At 38.0% G+C, this 22,598-nt stretch overlaps 1 protein-coding gene and 1 non-coding gene across 6 annotated transcripts in view; one reads left to right on the forward strand and one right to left on the reverse strand.

The window, feature by feature from the left end:
* The window catches only part of Ryr2 (ryanodine receptor 2), a 737,098-nt gene that overhangs the window by 319,737 nt on the left and 394,763 nt on the right, over nucleotides 1–22,598 (reverse strand). For all 5 annotated transcript variants that reach the window (XM_045151997.1, XM_045151996.1, XM_045151994.1 and 2 more), the window contains 4 exons: nucleotides 21,211–21,375; nucleotides 17,286–17,407; nucleotides 13,938–14,121; nucleotides 10,912–11,047 (listed from right to left, as the gene is read on the reverse strand). In XM_045151997.1, coding sequence (XP_045007932.1) covers nucleotides 10,912–11,047; nucleotides 13,938–14,121; nucleotides 17,286–17,407; nucleotides 21,211–21,375 — 607 coding nt within the window. The remainder of the gene's footprint in view (nucleotides 1–10,911; nucleotides 11,048–13,937; nucleotides 14,122–17,285; nucleotides 17,408–21,210; nucleotides 21,376–22,598) is intronic.
* On the forward strand, nucleotides 6,238–6,370 carry LOC123461941. Its single transcript, XR_006637986.1, has one exon. It is a non-coding gene; the product is annotated as a small nucleolar RNA SNORA9 (small nucleolar RNA).

Consider the following 22,598-nt stretch of genomic DNA (forward strand, 5'->3'; position numbering starts at 1 on the left):
GGCTTTGTACACGTTAGGCAAGTGCTACCACACAGGAACTCACCAGCCCTTGTCTACCTCTTCAGAAGAATGGAGATGATGTGCAGTGGATTCGGCTTTTATATCTAAAGTAAATCTTTGGATAGACGAGTACAAGTAAAATAAATATACAAAAATATACAAGGACAATTACTTAGAACTCTAATGTCCGATGCTTCACTTGTATAAACTTACAGGTTTATGTGGGTATCTCACAGTGCCATTTAAGTCCATGTAGACTACTGACTGAAAGCAGACGAGTCTTGAGGCTTTGTATGTCAAAATACAACATATGGGTTGTGTTTTTTTATTGACATCTTCCACACCTACAGAAATAAACCATGATAATTTCCTCCCTTCTCCCACTTTCCCCTTCACAAATCCACTCCCCATCATATCCCTTCCTTCTCTCTATTAGTCTCTCTTTTATTTTGATGTTATCATCTTTTTCTCCTATTATGAGGGTCTTGTGAAGGTAGTGCTAGGCAGAGAGGTCATGGATACCAAGGCCAGTTTCTGTCTGTACAAGTATATTATTAGCAGTCCTTTGGCTCTTACATTCTTTCTGCCACCTCTTCCACAATGGACCCTGAGCCTTGGAGAGTGTGATAGAGATGTTTCAGTGCTGAGTACTCCTCTATCACTTCTTCTTAACACTGGTAACATATGGTTTTACTTGTTGATTTTTTTCAGGTAATGAAGTCAGTGGTCATTATAATAATCATAACACTAAAGAGAAGCCATGGGGAGATTTTAAAGTTACAGTTTCTCGTAACTCTCCACTTGAAGCACCTTCACCCCTCTTAAAACATCTGGTATAAAAACAAGAAGTCTTTCCAGGTGTGGTGGTGCACGCCTTTAATCCCACTCGGAGGCACAGGTAGGAGGATCACTGTGAGTTCAAGGCCACCGTGAGACTACATAGTGAATTCCAGGTCAGCCTGGGCTACAGTGAGACCCTACCTCAAAAAAACAAAACAAAACCAACAAACAAACAAAAAAAGAAGTGTTCATTTTCACTCCAATGTTTTTCATTTAACTGGAATTACTATATAGCTTTTTTGCCATCATATGCCACCTAGCATATAGCATTTGTATTAACTAATTTCAGTTATAAAAAGTAACATATGACAACAGATTATTAATAAAAATATAACAGAACAAACAAAATTAAAGTTAAAAATCACAATCCTTCTCCCAAGTAGCAGCCACATAACATATTCTTTCAACATGATCTCATGTATACAAGAGAAAGTATCTTTTATGCTTTTATTTTATGCAATTGGAATCCTTCCTTTTGGAGTGTGTGTGTGTGTGTGTGTGTGTGTGTGTGTGTGCAGGCTCGTGTGCCACAGGATACATGTGGAGGTCCTGACCTTCCACCTTGTTTGGGGCAGGATCTCTAATTGTCCACTATAATGAAAACCAAGATAGGTAGCCCAAGAACTTCCAAGGGATCCTCATAGCTATATGTCCCATCTCATTGTAGATGCACGGGAATTACAGACACTCACTAGAACATCAGGCTTTCTGTGGATTGTTGGGGATCAGAACTCAGGTACTTACCCTTACACAGCAAGTGCTTTACCTGCTGAGCCACCTTTCCAGCCCACCAATGTAAGCGTAATCCATACATAGTAAGCCTGTGCCTTTTCCTTCCCAGTTAAGATCAAACCATAGCTTTCTATACGTAAAAGAACAATTTAGTCTTCTTCATACAACTTTCCAAATGATAGATATGTGTCAATTTTCAATGATGCTGAAGTATCATACCAAATAAGTATACCACAACTTGTGTAACCAGTCCCCTGTTGATAAAATTATTTTCAATTTTATGCTATTTACAAGTAATTTCACAGTAGACATCCTTTTTATGTTTGTGCAAATATATCTTTGGAGCACAATCCCTCCACTAGAACTCTGGAAGTTAAAGGACTGATCGTGCTTTATAAATTTTATCATCTTATACTCAAACCCAGAATTTATTATCCAATATTTTTTCCAATGTTGGATATTAACAAATGTTTTCATTTATGCCAACCTATTAAGTTAAATGTGACCCTGATTTACTTTTTAAACTTGCATTTATTTGCCATGCTGAAAATATTTTATTTCATTTATTGTTCTATGAATTGTTATTTCTACCTGTTACTTATTTTTCCACTAGGTACTATTTTTCTCATGATTTTATAGAGTCTACACCTTAGAGGTATTGCTTAAGCCTTTGGCTTCCAGGTAAGTTATATATTTCCCCAACTCCCATCTGTTTTAAATTTGTGCACCCTACATACTGGCTGGCTTTGTATATGCTGTCTACCTTTTCCATCCAACCATAAGCTCTGTGACAGTAGACTCACTCTCCTTCCAACCACTGTCCCTCAATTCATGGATAAAATCATCTCCCATAACAGGTATTAAATTATGCTCCAGGGCTAGAGACATTGCTCAGTGATTAATTGTACTTTCTGACTAAGTATGAGGACCTGAGGGGTCCTGAAACTGTCTAAGGTACAATTTCCAGATCCCACATAAAATTGCTGGACATGGTGATGTGCACTTGTAACCCCAGTCTTGTAGATAAGCAGGGTCCCAAGAATCTTTGGAACATTACAATCTCAGGAATAAGTAAAAGGAATGTGGTGGTTGGAATATGAATGTATGTCCTCCATAGTCTGAGGTATTCTTGATTAATCTTGCAACCTAAATCTCCAGCAGCCTGCTGGAAGAGGTATAACTGGGGGTTGATCTTTTAGTCCAGCCCTAAAGTATGTTAGAGGCAGTTAGAGCTCCAGCTATTCATGCTTGTTGGCTACTGGTGATGTCTCTCTGCTATGGATCTATGGAAGTGAGCCAGCTTATTTCTGCCATGATAGAACTTCCCCTAGATCTGTAAGCCTGAAATAAACCCTCTCCTCCCATAAGCTGCTTCTTGTCAGGTGTTGTCCCAGCAATGAGAAAGTAACTGTAACAAGAACTCTCAAAATAAGACCATGCAAAAGAGCAAGGAAGCTGGATACCCTACGGCTACTGAATGTGAGCATATGGGGCACTGGAAGGGCACATATACATATTTAGACAACAAACACACATTACACACATGGACATGTACCCACACAAGCAATAAAAAAATTACAGTCTGAATTTGGGGTTACCACAAAGATGCTTTTGCAGTCAGGTTTGCATAGCTGGTAGAAATCACTCAACTGAGAGCAACTTGTGGGAACAAGAAGTTTATTTTGGCTTACAGACTAGAGGGAAGTTCCATGATGGCAGGCATAATCCTGGCATGAGCAGAGGGTGGACATTTCCCCATGGCCCACACAAGGTGGGCAACAGGAAGAGGAGAGTGTGCCAAACACTGCCAAGGGGAACCAACTTATAAAACCCATAAGCCCACCCCAACAATACTCTGCCTCCAGGGTGCTTTAATTTTCAATTGTCATCAGGTGAGGAGACTAGAATTCAGAACACCTAAGATGATGGGGACACCTGAATCAGACCACTGTGTTCCACCCCTGACCCCATACACTGAAATTCATACATGATATAAAATGCAACACATTCATCCAGCTTTAAAAGTCCCCATAGTTTTTGGTGAGTCCAGTGATATTCATACATTCCCATAATCCAAGGTCTTTTAACTGAGCCATAATACCAACCACCCCCCCCAAAACCCATAATGGCACAGAATAAACATTCACAGTGCAAAAGATGGTATTGGGCATAGCAAAGAAATACTCAAGCAATCCATGATTTAAACCAGGCAAACACCAAACTCTGTAGCTCCAAGTCCAATAATTCTAGCCAATGACAAGTCTCTAAGTCCAATGATCCTAACCAGCACCAAGTCTCTGGAGTTCCAATTACACCCCTCCAGCTAGGCTACTCACAGTCCTGGAAAACTTCATTCAGGACTGGCAGCTCTCCTTAGCAGCCATCTTGTGGTCCCAGAACCTCCACTGGGTCTCCACTATAAACCAAAGTTCATCCTCATGGCCCCATGGGATCTCCATGCAGGAATCTAGCAAACCTGCTTCACACTTCCCATGGCCATTTCCAAAACACAAGACTGTGTTGAAAACTCAATGACCCTCTCTTTCCTGCATTTCTTATACTCCACAATACCAGGTAGGGTGCCAATTTGTAATCCAGGGGTAATAAAGCCGACTTTGAAAAACAGGACACCCATTAAGCACTTAGCCCCTTCAAAAGAGTCTACATTCTTCCTGTTGCCCCAGTGCAGGTCAGCTGACCCAATTTCAAAGGTTGTAATCTCTCAATTGTACCTCAATTGGCAGCAGTTCACCCAAAGATTTCATTATTTTTTTCTGTGCCCTATCCTTCTGCTCACACCAGTCCATTTCCATGCAGTGAAACCCTATACAACTTAAGACCCAGTTTTAACGGCAAGCCTCTCATACAAATTGTAGCCCAGTCCAAGCAAAGCTCTTTCTAACTGTCATAAGCCAAACCTCACAGTCCATAGTTCTTACTGCACTCAGATCTTTCAGCTCTGACCAGAATAGTCCATCAAGCTGTACTTACAGCACTGCAATGCATCTCTTAGGCCAAGGTTTCAAATGCTTCCATATTCCTCTTAAATATCAGCTCCAAAAAGGCCAGAGCCACACAGTCAGGTGTCTAGCAGCAATCCCACTCCTCGGTACCACTTTACTGTTGTAGGCAGGTTCGTATTGCTGGTAGATATCACCCAACCAAGAGCAGCTTGTGGGAAAAAGAGGTTTATTTTGGCCTATAGACTAGAGGGGAAGCTCCATGATTGCTGGGGCAAACAATGGCATGAGCAGGGGGTGGAAATCACCCCCAGGCCAACATAAAGTGGGCAACAGGAACAGGAGAATGTGCCAAACACTGTTAAGGGGAAATTGGCTATAAAACCCATAAGCCTGCCCCAACAATATACCCTCTCCAGAAGGCTTTAATTTCCAATTGCTATTAGCTGGGAAGACCAGCATTCAGAATACCTAAGTTTATGGGGGACACCTGAATCAAACCACCACAGATGGATTTGTTGAAATCCTAACCTTACATAATGGCATTAGAAGATGTGTGTGTCTTTGGAATGAAGTAGTTTGGGACAGTGGAGACCTTATGAAGAGGATTAATGGCCTTGTAGTAGAGACACTAAAGAAACCTTTACCTCTTCTGCCAAGTAGGACTGAGTAAGAAAATGCCCATATTAACTTGGCCTGCAACAGCCCTCAGCAGACAAAGAATGTCCTAGTACCTTGAACTTGAACTTTCCTGCCTGAGAATGATGAGAAATAAATACTGGTTGTATATAAACACTCTGCCTTATGAGAACCTGTCTTAGCATAGAGACCCATCAGATTCCAAGTTCCCCCATCATGGCAGGCCCTGTTACACCAAAACATCCAATCAAAAGACTAGGCAAGGAAATAAGATGGTTGGGAAAACAGGCAAAAGGGGGTGGGGAGCCTTTCCTGAAGTGAGGTATTTAGTAGATAGATAAATATGCAGAATTATCTGGAATAGGAGTAGGGATAGATTCACAAATATCTCACTCATGAAATGCAATGTGCAAATGAAAAAGTTAAGAATATATACAGGGGGGAAAGAGGGATGGAGAGATGGTTTAGCAGTTGGCTTAGCAGTTAAGGCACTTATCTGCACAGCCAAAGAATCCAGGTTCAATTCCCCAGGACACATGTAAGTCAGATGAACAAGGTAGTGCATGCATCTGGAGTCTGTTTGCAGTAGCCGGGGTCCCTGGCATGCCCATATTCATATCCTCTCTCTCTCTCTCTCTCTCTTTCTCTCTCTCTCTCCCTCTCTCTCTAAAATAAACAAACAAAAATATTTTATCAAAAGAATATATTTAGGAGGCAAATGGCTCAGTGGTTAAGGCACTAGCTTGAAAAGCTGGATGGCCTTGGTCTCATTTCCTAACACCCACATGAAAGCCAGATGGACAAAGTAGCACATTCAGTTAGAATTCTTTGAAGTGGAAAGAGGCCCTTGTATGTCTATTCTCTCTCTCCCTCTCTTCTTCTCTTTCTTCCCCTCCTTCTCTTTTCTCTCTTTCTCCCTCTCAGTCTGCAAATAAATAAGATAGTACATATTGATGTATACATATATATCTATGTATATATAGATTTATAGATATGTACATGTTGGCAGAAATGCATTTAGAATTTGACTTCTGTTGCTTTAAAACTCCATTCACACATTACAAATAAGCAAGTCTCCAGTGTGCTCAGGTTTGCAGTGACCCTGTGCATTGCTACAGTGCTTGTCAGAGAAGTTCTGAAATGGTCTGAGGCCTTTCTCTACCCTCTCCAGAACAAGGGTACAGAAATTTCAGGCAATTGAAAAAAAAGTCACAAATATTCATGTGCCTGAATTCATGTGTTCTTTGTAACATACATGGTTATTACATTGTCAAATGTGAGTTTCAGGAAATTCTAATTATGTCACTATTAACTAACAGCACCATCAAATCCTTTCTTAATCAAATGAGATATAAATAATTCAGGAAATATGTACATAGACTTAAGAACATTCTAATTTTGTGAATATTAGTCAATTATAGACGTTTTGAATTGCTGATCTGAATGGGAGGAAATTACTAGAAGGAGGCAATGCAGAGAAATTGGACAAAGTAAATGAAGTCAGGGTTGAAAAGGAAGGGGAAAGGTCAGATATGAGTTGAAATCAAATATGATTATAGTAGGAAGTTAAGAGACGTAGTGTCAAAGAACGCTCATGAGGAAGAGAGGGTGGGCTCAGAGATGAATATGGGAAGACAAGTGTTGCAGTCAGGTTCACACTGCTGGTAGAAATCACCCAACTAAGAGCAGGTTCTGGGAAAAAGAACTTTATTTTGGCCTATAGGCTTGAGGGGAAGCTCCACGATTGCAGGGGAAAATGATGGCATGAGCAGAGGGTGGACATCACCCCCTAGCCAACATAAGGTGGACCATAGAAACAGGAGAATGTGCCAAACACTGCCAAAGGGAAACTGGCTATAACACACATAAGCCCGCCCACAAGAATATACTTGCTCTAGGAGGCATTAATTCCCAATTGCCATCAGCTGGGAAACCTAACATCCAGGACACCTAAGTTAATGGGGGAACACCTGAATCAAACCACCACAACAAGAGTAGAGGCAGAGGGAGTAACCAGAAATCTTGCAGAACCTAAACACGGAGGTCTCAGGATCATATAAACTGGGGAAACCTTGAGGAATCAGATCTGACATACATCCAAATCCTCAGATATCAGGATTTTTGTTTAAATCATCTCCAGAGCTTGTTACATATGATCCAATTCAAAAAGTTGTTAGACTGCTTGTTTAGCAAATAACAAGAAGTCTGTACATAGTACAGATGCAATATTTCCCATCTGCAATGACTTATACAGAGGATGTTGAACCATTAATGAAAGCAGCTGATTGTAGTTACTGAGTATCAGCTATTCATGGTGTTGTATCCTATGTTTTCAAAGATTGAGCAGAATATCAGAATATGAAATTTTCACTCCAGAGATAATAAAGATTTGTTTTGTTTTCCCTCTCTTCCAATAAGGAAACAAAGCGTCAGTGTGATCCAATAATTGTTACCCTATATATTCCATAAACTCATCCAGATCATTCCTGCATGAAGTTTCTAAGACATTTTTAAATACAAAATCAAGGATGAAAACAGAGGTTAAAGAAGAAAGTGTCATTATGTTAACAAAGAAAAGGGTGGTAATAATGAATGTCCAAAAGAAATGGGAATACAGACAAGAACAACAACATAGTATGCTATGCTGAAAATGTGACAACATACCCAACATGAGCCATCTTAGAAGCAGAATCATTAGCACCATTTTATACATAGCATTTAAAACAGTATGTGCCAGTTGTTCCCTGTTTGGCATATTAAAGCATGTAATTGGCACAATAACTCTAAAAACAGGCAACATTGTTTCCTCTAATTTGCACATCAGGAAACAGCATAAATTTAGTAACCAGTCTCAAGTCATATCAGTGGTAGAGACAGGGCCCTGGGAAAAGGGGGAGGGGTCATTTTCTCAGAGGTTGCTTCTATACATGAAAGCTCAGGCTTGTGTTTTTCAAGAAAAGGACCTCATGGAAGAGGAAAAATAAACCCATTGATTTTTAATAAAGTCAATTAATGGCTGAATGCACCCTGCTGCCCAAAATCAATAGGAATCTCTGCTATGTGTTCATTAAATAAATCAGACTAATGTTTATTGAGTGCCTACGCAGCTTACCACATGGTGCTAGGTAGCAGATGAAAAGCACCAGACAGAATTCCATTCATCAAAATTTTTGCATGAGTAAAATACACAAGCTAGCATTTATGATGGGTATGTGACCTTCCTCTATAATTTCTACTTTCTAAATGAGGGCCAGGAAGTGTGCGGGTTTGCCCGATGTTACAAGGTTTTCCCTGACTAGTTGAAATAATTACTGGTAAATCCTCTCCCCTTTGTTAGAGCACCTATTTCTGGAATAGCCACAGAATTTGGGTCAATGGGATATGAAATGTGGGTTTTACAGGTTTTGGGAAGTAATGTGTTTTGTTTTGTTTTTTCTCAAGATGACTTGTTTCCCTTCTCCTGTGTCAGAAAAAAGTTCACACATTAGAACCTAAGCACAGCCAGGTGATGTCATCAAGGGAAACAGGAAGCTAAACCCACAATAACCCAGAGAAAGCAGAGGATGCACACACGCGTATACACACACATACACACACACACATAGAGGCTCTGCAGGCACAATGGAAACTAAATTAAGTTAAATTCTGTGGTAGATTGCCACTTATGTGAGACCACGAAGCCCCATGAGGTTTAAGGCCATATGAGTCAGAGTTTTCTTTATATCCAAAAGATGATATCCCAATGGATTCATTACTCCACCTACACCACTTTCCCTTTTCCTACTTACATAGGTATGCCAGTTAAAAATAGTTCTCTAGCCATGTTCCACAAAAAGTAAAACACAAAACTAATTTGTGAAGTGAGCTTTGTTCTCATCCAAGTCTCCAGCATTGCAGGATATATTAAAGCTACTTTAAAGGCTCTAAACTAATCAAATTGAATGCCTAAACAACTCTGTGGAGTACAGGCTTAAGGGATACATAGCCTTAAATGATTGGTTGAAGGGTGTGCTTTGCTGCAAGTTCATGAAAGTCATGATAACACTAAACATGATATGTGACATGTTTGTTAGTCATGGAAACAAACATGAGCATGTGACTTGCTAAAAGGATTAGTGAACTGAGACTATGGAAGAAATTGACAGAGTGATAAATAAGATATCTTGATTTACCAATAACAATGTTCCTTCCACAAGACTTGTTCTATCCTGGATCACACAACCTCTTTAGTTAAGCATCTAGGATCCAGCCCATGTCATACCAAGAAAAGAAATCATACTATAGTGTTAAAAACACTATCATAATGCAATTTCTCTTATTTTCAGAAATTCAATGTTATTACTTTCATATAAAATATGTGCTTTAGAATTTTAGCAACAAAATATCCCTATTCCAATGATTGTTATATATAAAATAATGAATCTAGATTTCTATAAGGACTCAATTTTTCAGGCATTTTCAGAGAAATGCTAGCACCATGAAAGTACCAAAGCATATGTGCTTAATTTTAATGGTTTATCAAGAAACTCACCCTAAGAAAAACATATTAAAAATCCTAATAGGTACAATTATGACTAAATTGTATTATGACTCTATAAATTTTAATGAGGTTTAGCTACATTATGAAGGATTTTCAAATATTTTGACATCCAATCCTTCACATTAAAAATGCCTTATACTCAGGTATAATTGCCTATTTCATCAGAAGTCAGTTATTTAATGAATATACATTTGTGGAGTATCTAATATATGCCAGTGACACAAGAACAGGAAGCTATTATTCTTGCCTTTGAAATCAAGCCTGTGTATAACAAAATAACAAATGTACTAAATGCTGCATTGCATATAAGTGCTAAGTGTCAAAGAGGCTTGCTGACTTGAAATGGGCAAAATTAACTCTTCTCAGTTGTTAATAAGAGATAGGTAGACGCTTCTATAATAGTGCTGGCTGTTTATATTGAATACCTACCTCTTCACAGAGTGAACAGGAATGTGATGCAAATAAAGCACTACAAGCATTGCTGAATGAGGTTGTGCATACTTAGAAGTTGCCACATACGGATCTCATAAAGACAAGGGAAGGGCACTAGAGCAGAGCCCTGACATGCTAGAGCTATAAAGAGAGGAGTTTTGTGGTACTAACTCTAGAATCAAAAAAGGAAATATCTAATAAGTATCCATTTGGAACCTTGTTACCCATTAGAAGTAGCCTCCATGCTCCTCGTACTGTAATCAAAACCTGTGTACTCCTCAGGCTACCTTTCACATTCAGAAATGGGTTTATGCACCAAGCTTCATTGGCTTTAGATCAATGACATTCAAAATTGGAAGTCAGCACAAATCCAGAGGCTCCTAAGACCTCACCATTGAAGTAGACTTAAAACGCACTTACCAAGTCCCAGAGAATTTTGTGAAAGAGGAGATGGAAAGATTATAAGAGTCATAGGTTGAGATGTCATGCCCAGAGGCACTTCCCCCCCCCAATAACTGGCTGTTGCCCCCAAAATGCATAACCTACAACCCCATGGGGAAAAGCAGCAACCTCTCTGCAGAGGGTACCCTGTGGAATGGGGGCAGGAAGAAGGGAAGAGTTGGTGCCAACGCATGATACAACCATACAAAAAATGTTTTTAATAATAAAAATAAAAGTCCTGATTAAGAGGCATGCTACAAAGTTGCTGTAAGTATAATATGACCATGTTAAACAGACAAACATAGATGTCTTGAACACAGTCCTTACCCAGCAACTCATAAAGAGAATTCAGAATGGATTTCCAAGACTCCCCTGCTTCTCTTCCCGCAACATCAGCGAAGTGTGCTGCACTGCTGTAGACATGAAGCCGGTCTATGCACTCCAGAACTAGGTTGATCATGCCCTGGAAAGGGTGGGATTAATCAGAAGTTAATTTTGAGCTGGACATAGTATCCCATCCCTGTAATCCCAGAACCACAGAGGCTGGATCAAGAAGGTTGTTTCAAGTTTGATGGAAGCATGGGCTATAGAATACAGAATAGAAAACTCTCCCACAATGAAAACACCTAGCTCTGCTATTGCCTGATTTAAAAAGATGTCTGGCTTAACATATGTCTGCTAATCCAAGGAAAATTGACAACATTACTTAACTAACAGGAACAAACACAATTATATGTGAAATTCAATGTTGTTCAAGCCATTCAGATAGATTTTCAATTCTTGGTTGCCATTATCAACTAAAACCACAAGAAAAATATAAAATATGGAATTCATGTTACATTTGTAATGTTTAATAGCAATCAAAATAAATAGGTCATCAATAGTGTTCTACTATTAAGGGAGCATCTAAGTACCTCCTTTTATATTTAATAAGCATTATGGTAACTACTAAACTACATAGTAAATCAACTAAAATAAAGTCCATGAAAATGCATTTTAAAGAATATAAAAAAAATTATAAAATTTTGTAGGGAACCATCTAAACTTATTATTATTAATTGTGGTTTTCAAACCAAGGCAAAACTTATGAGAGGAAAGGCTATAAAGCAGTGTCTAATTAAGTTAACTTACTTGACAGAGAATTTAAGAGACACCACTGACACCAGAACATTTCCAGAATACAGTTTAGAAATATCTTAGATGAGAAACAGCCCACCTAATCCAATACTAGTTTGATAATATTCAAACCAATACTTTAATTTTCCATAGCCCAACTTTAGGCTCAATTCTTTCATATATTAAGTAAATATTCATATAGTTATATATGAGTATTTCATATATCAAGTAATCAGTTGTGGTGATCTGATCCAGGTGCTCCCCATAAACTTAGGTGTTCTGAATGCTATGTTCCCAGCTGATAGAGATTTGGGAATTAGTGCCTCCTGGAGGCAGAGTATTGTTGGGGGTGGGCTTATTTATATTGAAGCCAGTTTCCCCTTGCTAGTGTTTGGCACACTCTCTTGTTCCTGTTGTCCACCTAATGTTGGCCAGGGGTTGATTTCCACCATTGTTTTCCCCTGCCATCATGGAGCTTCCCCCCTCAAGCCTGTAAGCCAAAATAAACCTCTTTTTTTCCCCACAAGCTGCACTTGGTTGTGTGATTTCTGCCAGCAATGTGAACCTGACTGCAAGATCAGTCCAGCAATTTAATAAGGGTAAAGATAAGAACACCTACTAAAATAATTCCTATTATCATATTATTGGTTTATGATGACAGTTCCTGTGGTTTTGTGCACTGATGATCAGAACATTTCATTCTTTACACAGTAAAACAACATAAAAAATTTGTGCCCATGCCAAAGTATTAAAACTTGGGTTTAGGGGCTGGGGAGAAGGCACAGTTTGTAAAGTGTCTTCAGTGCAAGCATGAGGACCTGAATGCAGATCCCAAGAACCACAGGGAAGCCAGGTGTGGCTGGCTGCACATGCCTATAATACCAGCACTGCACAGGCAGAGTTTGGAGGACCCTTAGGGTTTGCTGGCTAGCTAATCTAGTCTACTAGGTGGAATGAACACATTCACCAAGAGATCTAGTCTCAAAAGAAAAAAAATATGGTGGAGAGCAACTGAGGAAGGTACCCAACACTGAACTCTGAATTACACACACACACATACACACACACACACACACACACACACACACACACACAAATATGCATACATTTCACATGCATGTACACAAAAATGCATACACTTGCAACAAAACAGCTTTAAAGTACAAAAGTACAACACAGATTTAGAGATTTAGGAAACTCAACAATGTGCTCCTTTTTTTGTTGGTTTTTTGGTTTTGTTTTGTTTTGTTTTGTTTTGTTTTGTTTTGTTTTGTTTTTTGAGGTAGGGTCTCACTCTAGCTCAGGCTGACCTGGAATCCACTATGTAGTCTCAGGGTGGCCTCAAACTCATGGCGATCCTCCTACCTCTGCCTCCCATGTGCTGGGATTAAAGGCATGCACCACCACGCCCAGCAATGTGCTCCATTTTTTTTCTTAAATGTTTTTACAACATAACTTTTTCCTACAATTTGCATTATTCCCCATGAGGAGAGCACTAAGACCTGAAATGCTGGCCAGATGTCCTGGTGGACACCATCAATCCCAGAAGCCCACAATGAAACTCCGGAGTGTATGGACTTTGAAAATACTGATATTTCTTTAAAGACTAGATTTTTTTTTTGCATGTATGTTTGTATGGTGTGCAAGGGTGTATTTATACAAGTTCATGTGTGTGTGGATACATTTGTAGGAGTATGTGTAGGCCAGAATCAACTTTGAGTGTCTTCCTCAATCACTGTCTGAATTATTTATTGAGAAAAAATCCATCATATGAATCCAGGACTCACTCATTAGGCTAGTGTAGCTAGACAGCTTGTCCCAAGAATCCCCTATCTCCACCTAGGATTACAGGTGTTCTTCCATGCCTGTTCAGCATCTACATGGGTGCTAGAAATCCAAATTCAGGTCTTCATAGTTGCATGACAAGTACTTTACCACTGAAACTATCTTTCTTTCTAGCCCAGGCCTGTATGTATGTATGGTTCTATATTTAATTATCCTAACATAAAGCAAGCTACTAAGCTGACAAATGGCCAGGTAAGGGCTGATAACACAGTACTTATGTCATAGGTGTAACAGAGAAATAAAAATAATGAGCAAGGCCTATTTCCCTATTCAGTTGGACCCTTGGTTCTCTATACCAAGATATGTAAAGATATGGAATGAATGGAGTATTTTCATCACCACTAAAGGATTTTCCCATGTGAAAGACAGAATAGGAATGAGGGAGTCCTCACCTCTTCCTGGAAGAGATTCTGCCGGTTCTTCAGGGCTCGCAGTCTGTTTTGCTTGTCCTCATGTTCCAAGTGCTCATCAGGGGGGTGAAAGTAGCCAATGAGGTCCTGCAGACTTAGGCTCACCGACTCTATGGGTAAGTCAACAGTGGGCCCCTTCGTCTTCTTGCTCAGAGCATCCAGGCCCCTGAACCAACAGCAGACACTTCTGTAAGTCGGTGTCACAACCTCAGTGTATTGTGTTTTTGTCCGAAGATATAAAGCACAGTAAAATGAATGTGTGAGAAAGGGCCTCCTCTCTAGGAGCCATAAAATAAACATATTCATGTTGGCACTGTGTACCATGTCATATAATTATCACATGTATATCACATCAAGTAACACCCAGAACCACTCATCTCCAATAAACTCTGTTAGGCTGAGAGACCACCATCAGCAAAGCAATGTTTGGTTCAAATATGAAACTATGATGGTATGAATCAGATGTCCTCCATAAACTCATATGCTTTCCAAATTTGGTCCCTAGCTAGTGGCAATTTGGAAAGTGGAACCTTGTTGTTGGAGGTGTGGTGTCACTGGCAGTTCTCTTTCTTGGTGCTGTTTTCCACCTGCTGTTACAAGGTGGTGATATCCAGCCTCTGTTCTACCAACATTTTTTCCCTGCCATCATGTGACTTCCCATTGACACTGTAAGCCAAAATAAACACTTTTGCTTCCATCATCTGCTTTTGGTCAGGTGTTCTGTCCCAACAACATGAAGGTGGCTACAACAGAAATCAACTGATTTTCACCACATACTTTAAAGATTCAAAGCCAAATCTTCTCAGATACAGAACAGACATTCACTTCTTCGGGGTTTGTGGGTTTGTTGATTGAGGATTTGTTTTAGGTTTCACTATCATTGATTCTAGGTGCTATTCTTTTTAGTTTCCATAGTTAAAAATAAAGTCTAGGCAAGAGGAGTAAGCTGAGTACTTAGGACTGGATGATGAGTCATCTCTATCATACCTTCCAGGGCCCAAGGAATATTACGCAGGAAGTAGTACATTAAGTATGAGTGCTGCTCTCATGGCTAGCCTGAGAACCTCCTCCTCCAAGGATATGGTGGTAGACACTAAGACAACTCAAAATTCATGAGTGAAGAAAATAAGAGGCTTCTAAGAGCTCAACACTAAAGGAGACTTACAACATGCCTTCCAAGGCTTTAAAAACATTGTGGAAGAGGGGATGGAGTAAATTTAAGATCCACTGGGTGGGCAGGTGTACTGTGAGACATTGTCCTCCCCACAGAAACCCATAGTGATTACCAATACCCCCCCACTGAGGACTAACCCACAGAGGGAGAGGGGAAAAAAGAGGGTAATCTGGTGGTCTGATGGTAATAGGATCAATTTGCAGTATGTTAATACACTAAAGTTTCATATATATGGGATGGAATTGGTACAGTGATTGCTAACAGTTCTGAGTCCCTGTGTTAACTCCAGTACTATACACTGCAAATACATACATGTACACACACTTTCTCACTACCCATCTCTCTATTAATGTTAATTTAGAAAGTATGTTTATCGATCAGTAAACAGCATATTAAAGCAAGTTCCTATTATTACCCAACAAAAATGCATTTAAAATTTAGATTAAGAGACACTACCATTATACACTTTCTGACATTTGAAGAATGTCATTAGTGGGATTAAGGAGTGCTCCTTTCCAACTACTGAGGTTCTGTTTTAAAACTCACAGCTTTGAATGTACTTGAGAAGCATTTTCAAGCATGATGCTGCAACATCAAAATTATTTCAGAGTTTGTCAAAGACAATAATAAAATGGACACCATTAAATAATACTAGACTACCTCCACAGAATAACATTGTAGTAATGATAAAATGAAATGCATAAAAATACCATTCTTATATTTCTGCTCTCTGCTTCAGTGAATCTATCTGACAACATTTTATTGCAAAATTTTATTCTTTCTGGCTATTTTCTGGATATATTAAACATATTTTAAAAACATAAAGGCTTTACTAATGGGAATTAGCTTAGCTTTTTAACTTTAAAATAACTTTGGAATATATAACTTTGGCTTTGTCAATCACTAGAAATAGTAAAATTATGAACATTCTAAGGTTCTGTATGAAATTTTCTATCATCTATCAACTGAATTATTCTATTCCCAAGTTTCAACACCTCTATAAGATTTTCTAATTAATATAAGTGACAAGTATATAGATGAAAATAATATAAGTAACACCTAACAGAAATACAACTAATAAATGTACTACAAAACTGATACCTACCTCATCGCTAAACCTTATTCCACCTGGAAGTTCAAGGTGTAAATGAGGCAGGAAATGAAATAAGTACTAGATATATATGAGGCTGAAAGCAACCTATATCTTTGGACATATACACAGCCCAACACATATATACATGTATAAACTAAGTTAATCACCTTAACTGAAGAAGAAAAGGAGTAAATATTAATATAATTTGGTATAGAAAGGTCTTTAAATGTTGGATATCAAAAGAGAAGCTGTATTAATGCAGCTACTATAAAAATACTTGGAAATTATTTTCCAAACTGACAAATTGTGAAAGATATTTGTAATTTATATATGATATGTAATTAGTATCTTTAATATACAAGATTATAATAGCCTAGTAAAACATTAATAATAGAGTAAGCTACAAAAATGATGAAATACTGCCAATAAATACAAAACATATACACTCTCATAACTTGCAAACTTTAAAAAAGCAAGACATATTTTACAAATTTTTAAAAGCATAGTTGTTTTTAAAAAGTTTTACATTTTATTTATTCATATATATGTATCTATATAAATCTGAATATTTACAGGAAAATATCCCCCAACAAATTTACAAAGTTAAAGAAATAGATGACAATCATCAAAGATCAGATTGTATATTACTATGTTACAAGAAAACCATTTGGCCACAAGGTTGATTTAGATTTTGGATATGCAATTTAATGGTTTTAATTACTAGGCAGAAAAATTAACTATAACAAGAATCACATTAATTTTACATGGTTCAAAACTCATCAAGTGTCTAGGATATATTACCTTCATTGTAAAATGAAATTAAGAAGGTCTAGAACCAAAAAAAATTTTCCCCTATAATAGTCAATTACAAATTAAATATAATTTTATGTTCATTTTTTACAAAGTTATAAGATTTCCAAATTAGCGCATTTAATTATACTATGTGGACCTTTCAAATTATATATTTATAATCATGGTATATTTTATAATTGTCTCTTTGTAAATCCATGAATAAAACAAAAATAAAATATCAAGCCAACACCACCACCACAATAAATACTACCTTATAAATCTATTGAAGAGGAATACAGTGCTCCGGATGACTCTTGCTGTGCGGGATTCTTCATGTTGAGATCTGGATAAATTTATGCCATCATCCATGTGGCCTTCATGGTGCATAATAGCCTGTAAGATATGGAAACAATGCAATTGTTCTCAACATCTTTCTAAACCAGAATTAAGAAAACATGTTCTCACTGTGTGTAGATTGCCATGCTTGTAGCCCAGCTATTCAGGAGGTTGAGCTATTCAGGAGGATTAAATCTCCAAACTCAAAGTTAACCTGAGAAATTTAGCAAGATCTTGTCTCAAAATAAAATATTAAAAAGGGCCAAGCATGTAGCTCAGTGGTAGAGTAGTGCTTAGCATACCTAAAACCCTAGGTTCATCCCCAGTACCTCTCTCCCTGACAACAAGATATGCTTTCTAAAAGTTGAGCCATGACAACAAATACAATCAAAAGCCAGGCATAAGACATGGGCAAGCTGCTGTGTTCAGGTTAATTAATATGCACAGATCCCTGCACAGACTGGCCATTCAATCCATTCATTACAGTGCTATTCCTAATGCACACATCAGTGAGACAGATTCTATCCTTACACACTTCTACTAGTAGAGAAGGAATGACTAAGGAATGTATGACTCATTTTTGAGACCCTACAAAAAGCATAAATAATAAAGAGGAATTAATGAAGGAAAAGGGAAATTTAATGAACTAAGAGAAAAATACTAAAAAGAATGGATAAACCCAAATTTCAGTTCTCTAGGAAGATAAATAAACCTCTCAAAAACTAGGTTGAAAGTACAACATAAAGCAGAAGCACAGAATATTAATTATAGTAATACAATTCTAGGAAAAACCCAACAGCATCAAACCCAACAACAAAAGCCTGGGCATTGCAGAGGAGCAAGTAGAGTCATAGTAAAGAATCATCTACAGAGATGGACATGTTTCATACACCTGTAGTCCTATGCACTCAGGAGGCTGACTAAGCAGGATCACTTGAACACCCAAGTTCAAGGCTAGTCTGGTAAACATGAAAAGACAACATCTCAAAAGCAATAATAAAAGCATGAAGAGATTTCTCGGTGATTAAAAGAACTTTCTTGCAAAGTCTAACTGCTTGGGTTCAATTCACCAGTACCCATGTAAGCCAGATACACAAAATGATGCCTGAACCTGGAGTACATTTGCAGTTTCAAGAGGCCTTGGTACACCAGTTTTCTCTCCTATCTCTCTCTCTCTCTCTCTCTCCCTCCCTCTCTCTCTCTCTCTCTCTCTCTCTCTCTCTCTCTCTCTCTCTCCCCATGTAAACAAATCAATTTGTAAAATAATAATAGTAAACATGAAAAAAAATAATAAAACCCTAGTAACCAAAAGGAATCCCCCTCCACATGCTCTTAATGCTATGCCTTCCCTGCTATGAGAATTAAACCTTCCACAAAATGGAGCCAAAAAAAAAATCCAGATGATGTTTCTGTTAGTTATTTGGTCATGGTGATGAGAAAACTAACAGTGATCAAAACACAACAAGAAGGACAAAAGCACTTGGCTGAAAGAGAAGTGATTAAGAGAAGTGTAATCTATGGTTGAAAAGTAAAAAGAAAAACAGGTAACTCTGATAAGAAAGGCAAGGATGATTTGGAATATAATGTTGAGAAACTTTCTGGGAAAATGCCAGTGCTGAATATGCAGATAAGTGTGGATCACACCATTGTAACTAATGGTCAACTCTCAAAGCTAAACTTTGTATTTCAAGGCACGTAAGTTTCCCTATAATAATTAAAAACAAATCACAATAATAATCTCCTGAGACACAGAAAATGATGGAAGACTAATGTAAACAATGAGATCAATAAAATGTTGATGAATAAAGGAACCCCAAGGGTATTTTGTACTGCTTGCTTTTCATTTTGTTGCCTTGGTTTGTTGTAAAACAGCCACTTTCAATTGTAGGAGTTAGAAAGCACATTTTACACACACACACACACACACACACAAAACTAAATTTAGAATGAGAATGATGAATGTAGATTTAAAAAGTTGAAAACAAGTGATACATTCAGTAGGACGATAATGGTCTTATAGCCAGACCAATGGAGAAGATAGTCCTGAAATAGATACAAGCTGAATCCATTGATGGTCTCAATGTCCTTAAAACCTGTACTGGTTATGGTAAACAGATCACAGTAAGAGTGATTAATCTATTCTGGACTGTGTGTAAAGATTTTAATGAATTAATCTATTGAAAGAAATCTCTACCTCATTAAAATCCTTTCTTACTAAGTTTCATATTTTTAAAACTAATATGAATTTGATTTGGTTTTACATACTGAACTATGTATACAAACATGTGCAATATACTCACATGTTCTTCCTTAGGGAACCCTCACTGCTGTGAGGACAGAGAGAAAAAGAGAGGAAGAGGGTGAGAGAGAGAGAGAAAAGGAGGAAGGGAGAGAGAAGAGAGAGAGAGAGAGACATGGAGACACTTTGGCATAAGTAAATTAAATATCACAGGGAATATATATATATATATATATATATATATATATATATATATATAATGTAAAAATATATATAAGAATATTATGATGGAACAGATGAGAAAGCGAATCAGCTGAAGGATGAAGAACTTCTAAAATTATTTTTAAATTTGGCCTGGGAAGGATGGATAAGACTCAAGTGGACAAAACAATATTCAGAGACTACATCAAGAAGAAGAAACAGGTCTGGAGAGATGGCTTGATGGTTAAGGTGCTTGCCTGCAAAGCCTAAGGACCCATGTGCTACTCCTCACATCCTATGTTAGCCAGACACACAAAGGTGAGGCAACTGCAAGGCTCTGATGCACCAATTCTCATTCTCTCTCTCTCTCTCTCTCTCTCTCTCTCTCTCTCTCTCTCTCTCTCTCTCTCTCTCTCTCTCTCTGTGTGTGTGTGTGTGTGTGTGTGTGTGTGTGTTTCTCTCTAAAAATAAAAAAACAGAAAAAGAAATTGTTTACGTAAAAAGCAAGGGATGGAGGGCTGGAGAGATGGCTTAGCGGTTAAGCGCTTGCCTGTGAAGCTAAGGACCCCGGTTCAAGGCTCGGTTCCCCAGGCCCCACGTTACCCAGATTCACAAGGGGGCGCACGCGTCTGGAGTTTGTTTGCAGAGGCTGGAAGCCCTGGCACGCCCATTCTCTCTCTCTCCCTCTATCTGTCTTTCTCCCTGTGTCTGTCGCTCTCAAATAAATAAATAAATAATGAACAAAAAATAAAAAAAAAAAGCAAGGGATGGAAAGCCATGATTTTCTGAAGGACTGCAAGAAGTGTACTGTCAGTGACACTCATAGGAAATTAAAGGTGATGCCTAAAAACAGAAAATCCAGAGAATGTGGGTAGTCAGAATGGGAACCCAATCATCTAAATATTTGATGACTGTTTGTGAGCCATGAGTGGTCAATGGAAGCCTTATAGAAGCAGCAAGAATAAATAAATAATTAGGTCAACTGAGAACCCAGAAGACAGAGTATTCACCTTATACTTAGACTCATGAATCCCATGACCATATTCCTACATATCAGTGATGTAACTTCTATCAGTGGTTCACCTTACAAAACCAAATTCTACTAGAGTGGGATTTTTTCTTACAGGATTGAAGACACTGAAATTTAAACAATTCATTAATATTAATTATTACTTTCTCCATTGTTTAAATGGTATTTAAAAGACTGAGCAGATGGGGTTGTATATGTTGGCAAGCAACTTGATATACAGACTCACTTGGCTACAATACTAAAATAAACATATGGCAGAATTTGACCTTTAACATGCAAAACAATGCACTAGGAGCAGGTGGCTGGAAGGGTTTTCTATGTCTTTTGGGTGTTGTGTTTATAGATTTTATTCATGAAAATGGCTGCTATGAGCTGTATATAAGATCTTACCTTCCGCTGTATCGATCCCATTCGCACGGACTTTACATCCACAGACTGGTAGGTCAGCCAAAGGCCTGTATCCACATGTTGTATGTAGCATACAGAGTCCCCGTATTTTATTTCAGAAGTTCCCATGCCATCAACTTCTTTTCTCATCCCCACATCCAATTTTTCCTTAGTAGAAAAAAAGAAAAATAAATCACTAGTCTATAATTACACATCACTGCCTTGTTGGAAGAATGTTCCTTCTTTGAAAATGTCAGTGCCCCCAAATCTGAAGTGGGCAAAGATTCCTTGTATTTTTTTTTTTTTTTTTGAGATAGGGTTTCATGTACTTCAGGCTAGCCTTGAACTGGCTTCATAGCTGGGAACGTCCTTGAACACTTGATCCTCCTGCTTCCACCTCCCAGATGCTGGGGTAGCAGACATGGACCACCACATATGTTTCAAATATTCTAGAAGTTCAAGGTTAACTGAGAACTAAAATAGTACATTTCAAAAATAAATAACATATTCTTGAAGTGGTAGCAAATTATCTTGGCTATCACATAAGCATGTTTGCTTAATGACAAGCTGTAACCAAGAGATCTTAGTTAGTTACACTAGATTAATATTCTTTCCAGGTTAGTTTTCCCCTTCATTAATATGATTAACAGTATGGACCTAGGTGTGAGGAACATTCGTTTTCAGTTCAGTCTCCACCATTTATATACCAAGACATTGCCAAGTATTTTTTTAATTAACTTTAAAATAATTAGTTTCATTATAGCATTTTCATACATATGAGTGATTATATTTGGTTCAATTTGTCCCTTTCCCCACTTACCCCTATGAATGGTTCCCCCTTTTTTTACTTTTGAAAAGAGTTTCATGAGCCTGTTTAGCCTGGAATTAACTACATACCCAGGGAAGACCTTGAACTTCTGAACCTCCTGTGTGTATTTTCTAAGTGCTTGGGAGTGTACATTCGCACCACCACACCTGGTTTATGCAGTGCTGGAGATCAAACCCAGGGCTCTGTGCATGATATGCCAGCACATCCTAAGCTTCATCCCCAAGCCCCCAAACTAAATATTTTAAGACTCAGTTTTCTCAACTGTAACTAATAGTAGCCTCTCATAGCATCAGAAAAAAATAAAATAAAATAGACTTTTAAAGTTTTCAGTAGAGTTCCAGGGATAAAATAAGTATCTTAATACACTTTGATAATTTTGACCATGAAAACTGTGATGATCCTGATGTTAGTGAGGCTGTTAATGACAATTATTATTTCTTTTGAACTGACCAAGCTGTGTTTTAGTTTCTGATACTGCAATATCCAAAATGAGTATGAGGGATGAGTTTAAGTAACTCACTATGTCAAGTTCTGTATAGTTCTTAAAACAATAACCCCCACA

Source organism: Jaculus jaculus, chromosome 6 (genome assembly GCF_020740685.1).
Source record: "Jaculus jaculus isolate mJacJac1 chromosome 6, mJacJac1.mat.Y.cur, whole genome shotgun sequence".
NCBI lineage: Eukaryota > Metazoa > Chordata > Mammalia > Rodentia > Dipodidae > Jaculus > Jaculus jaculus.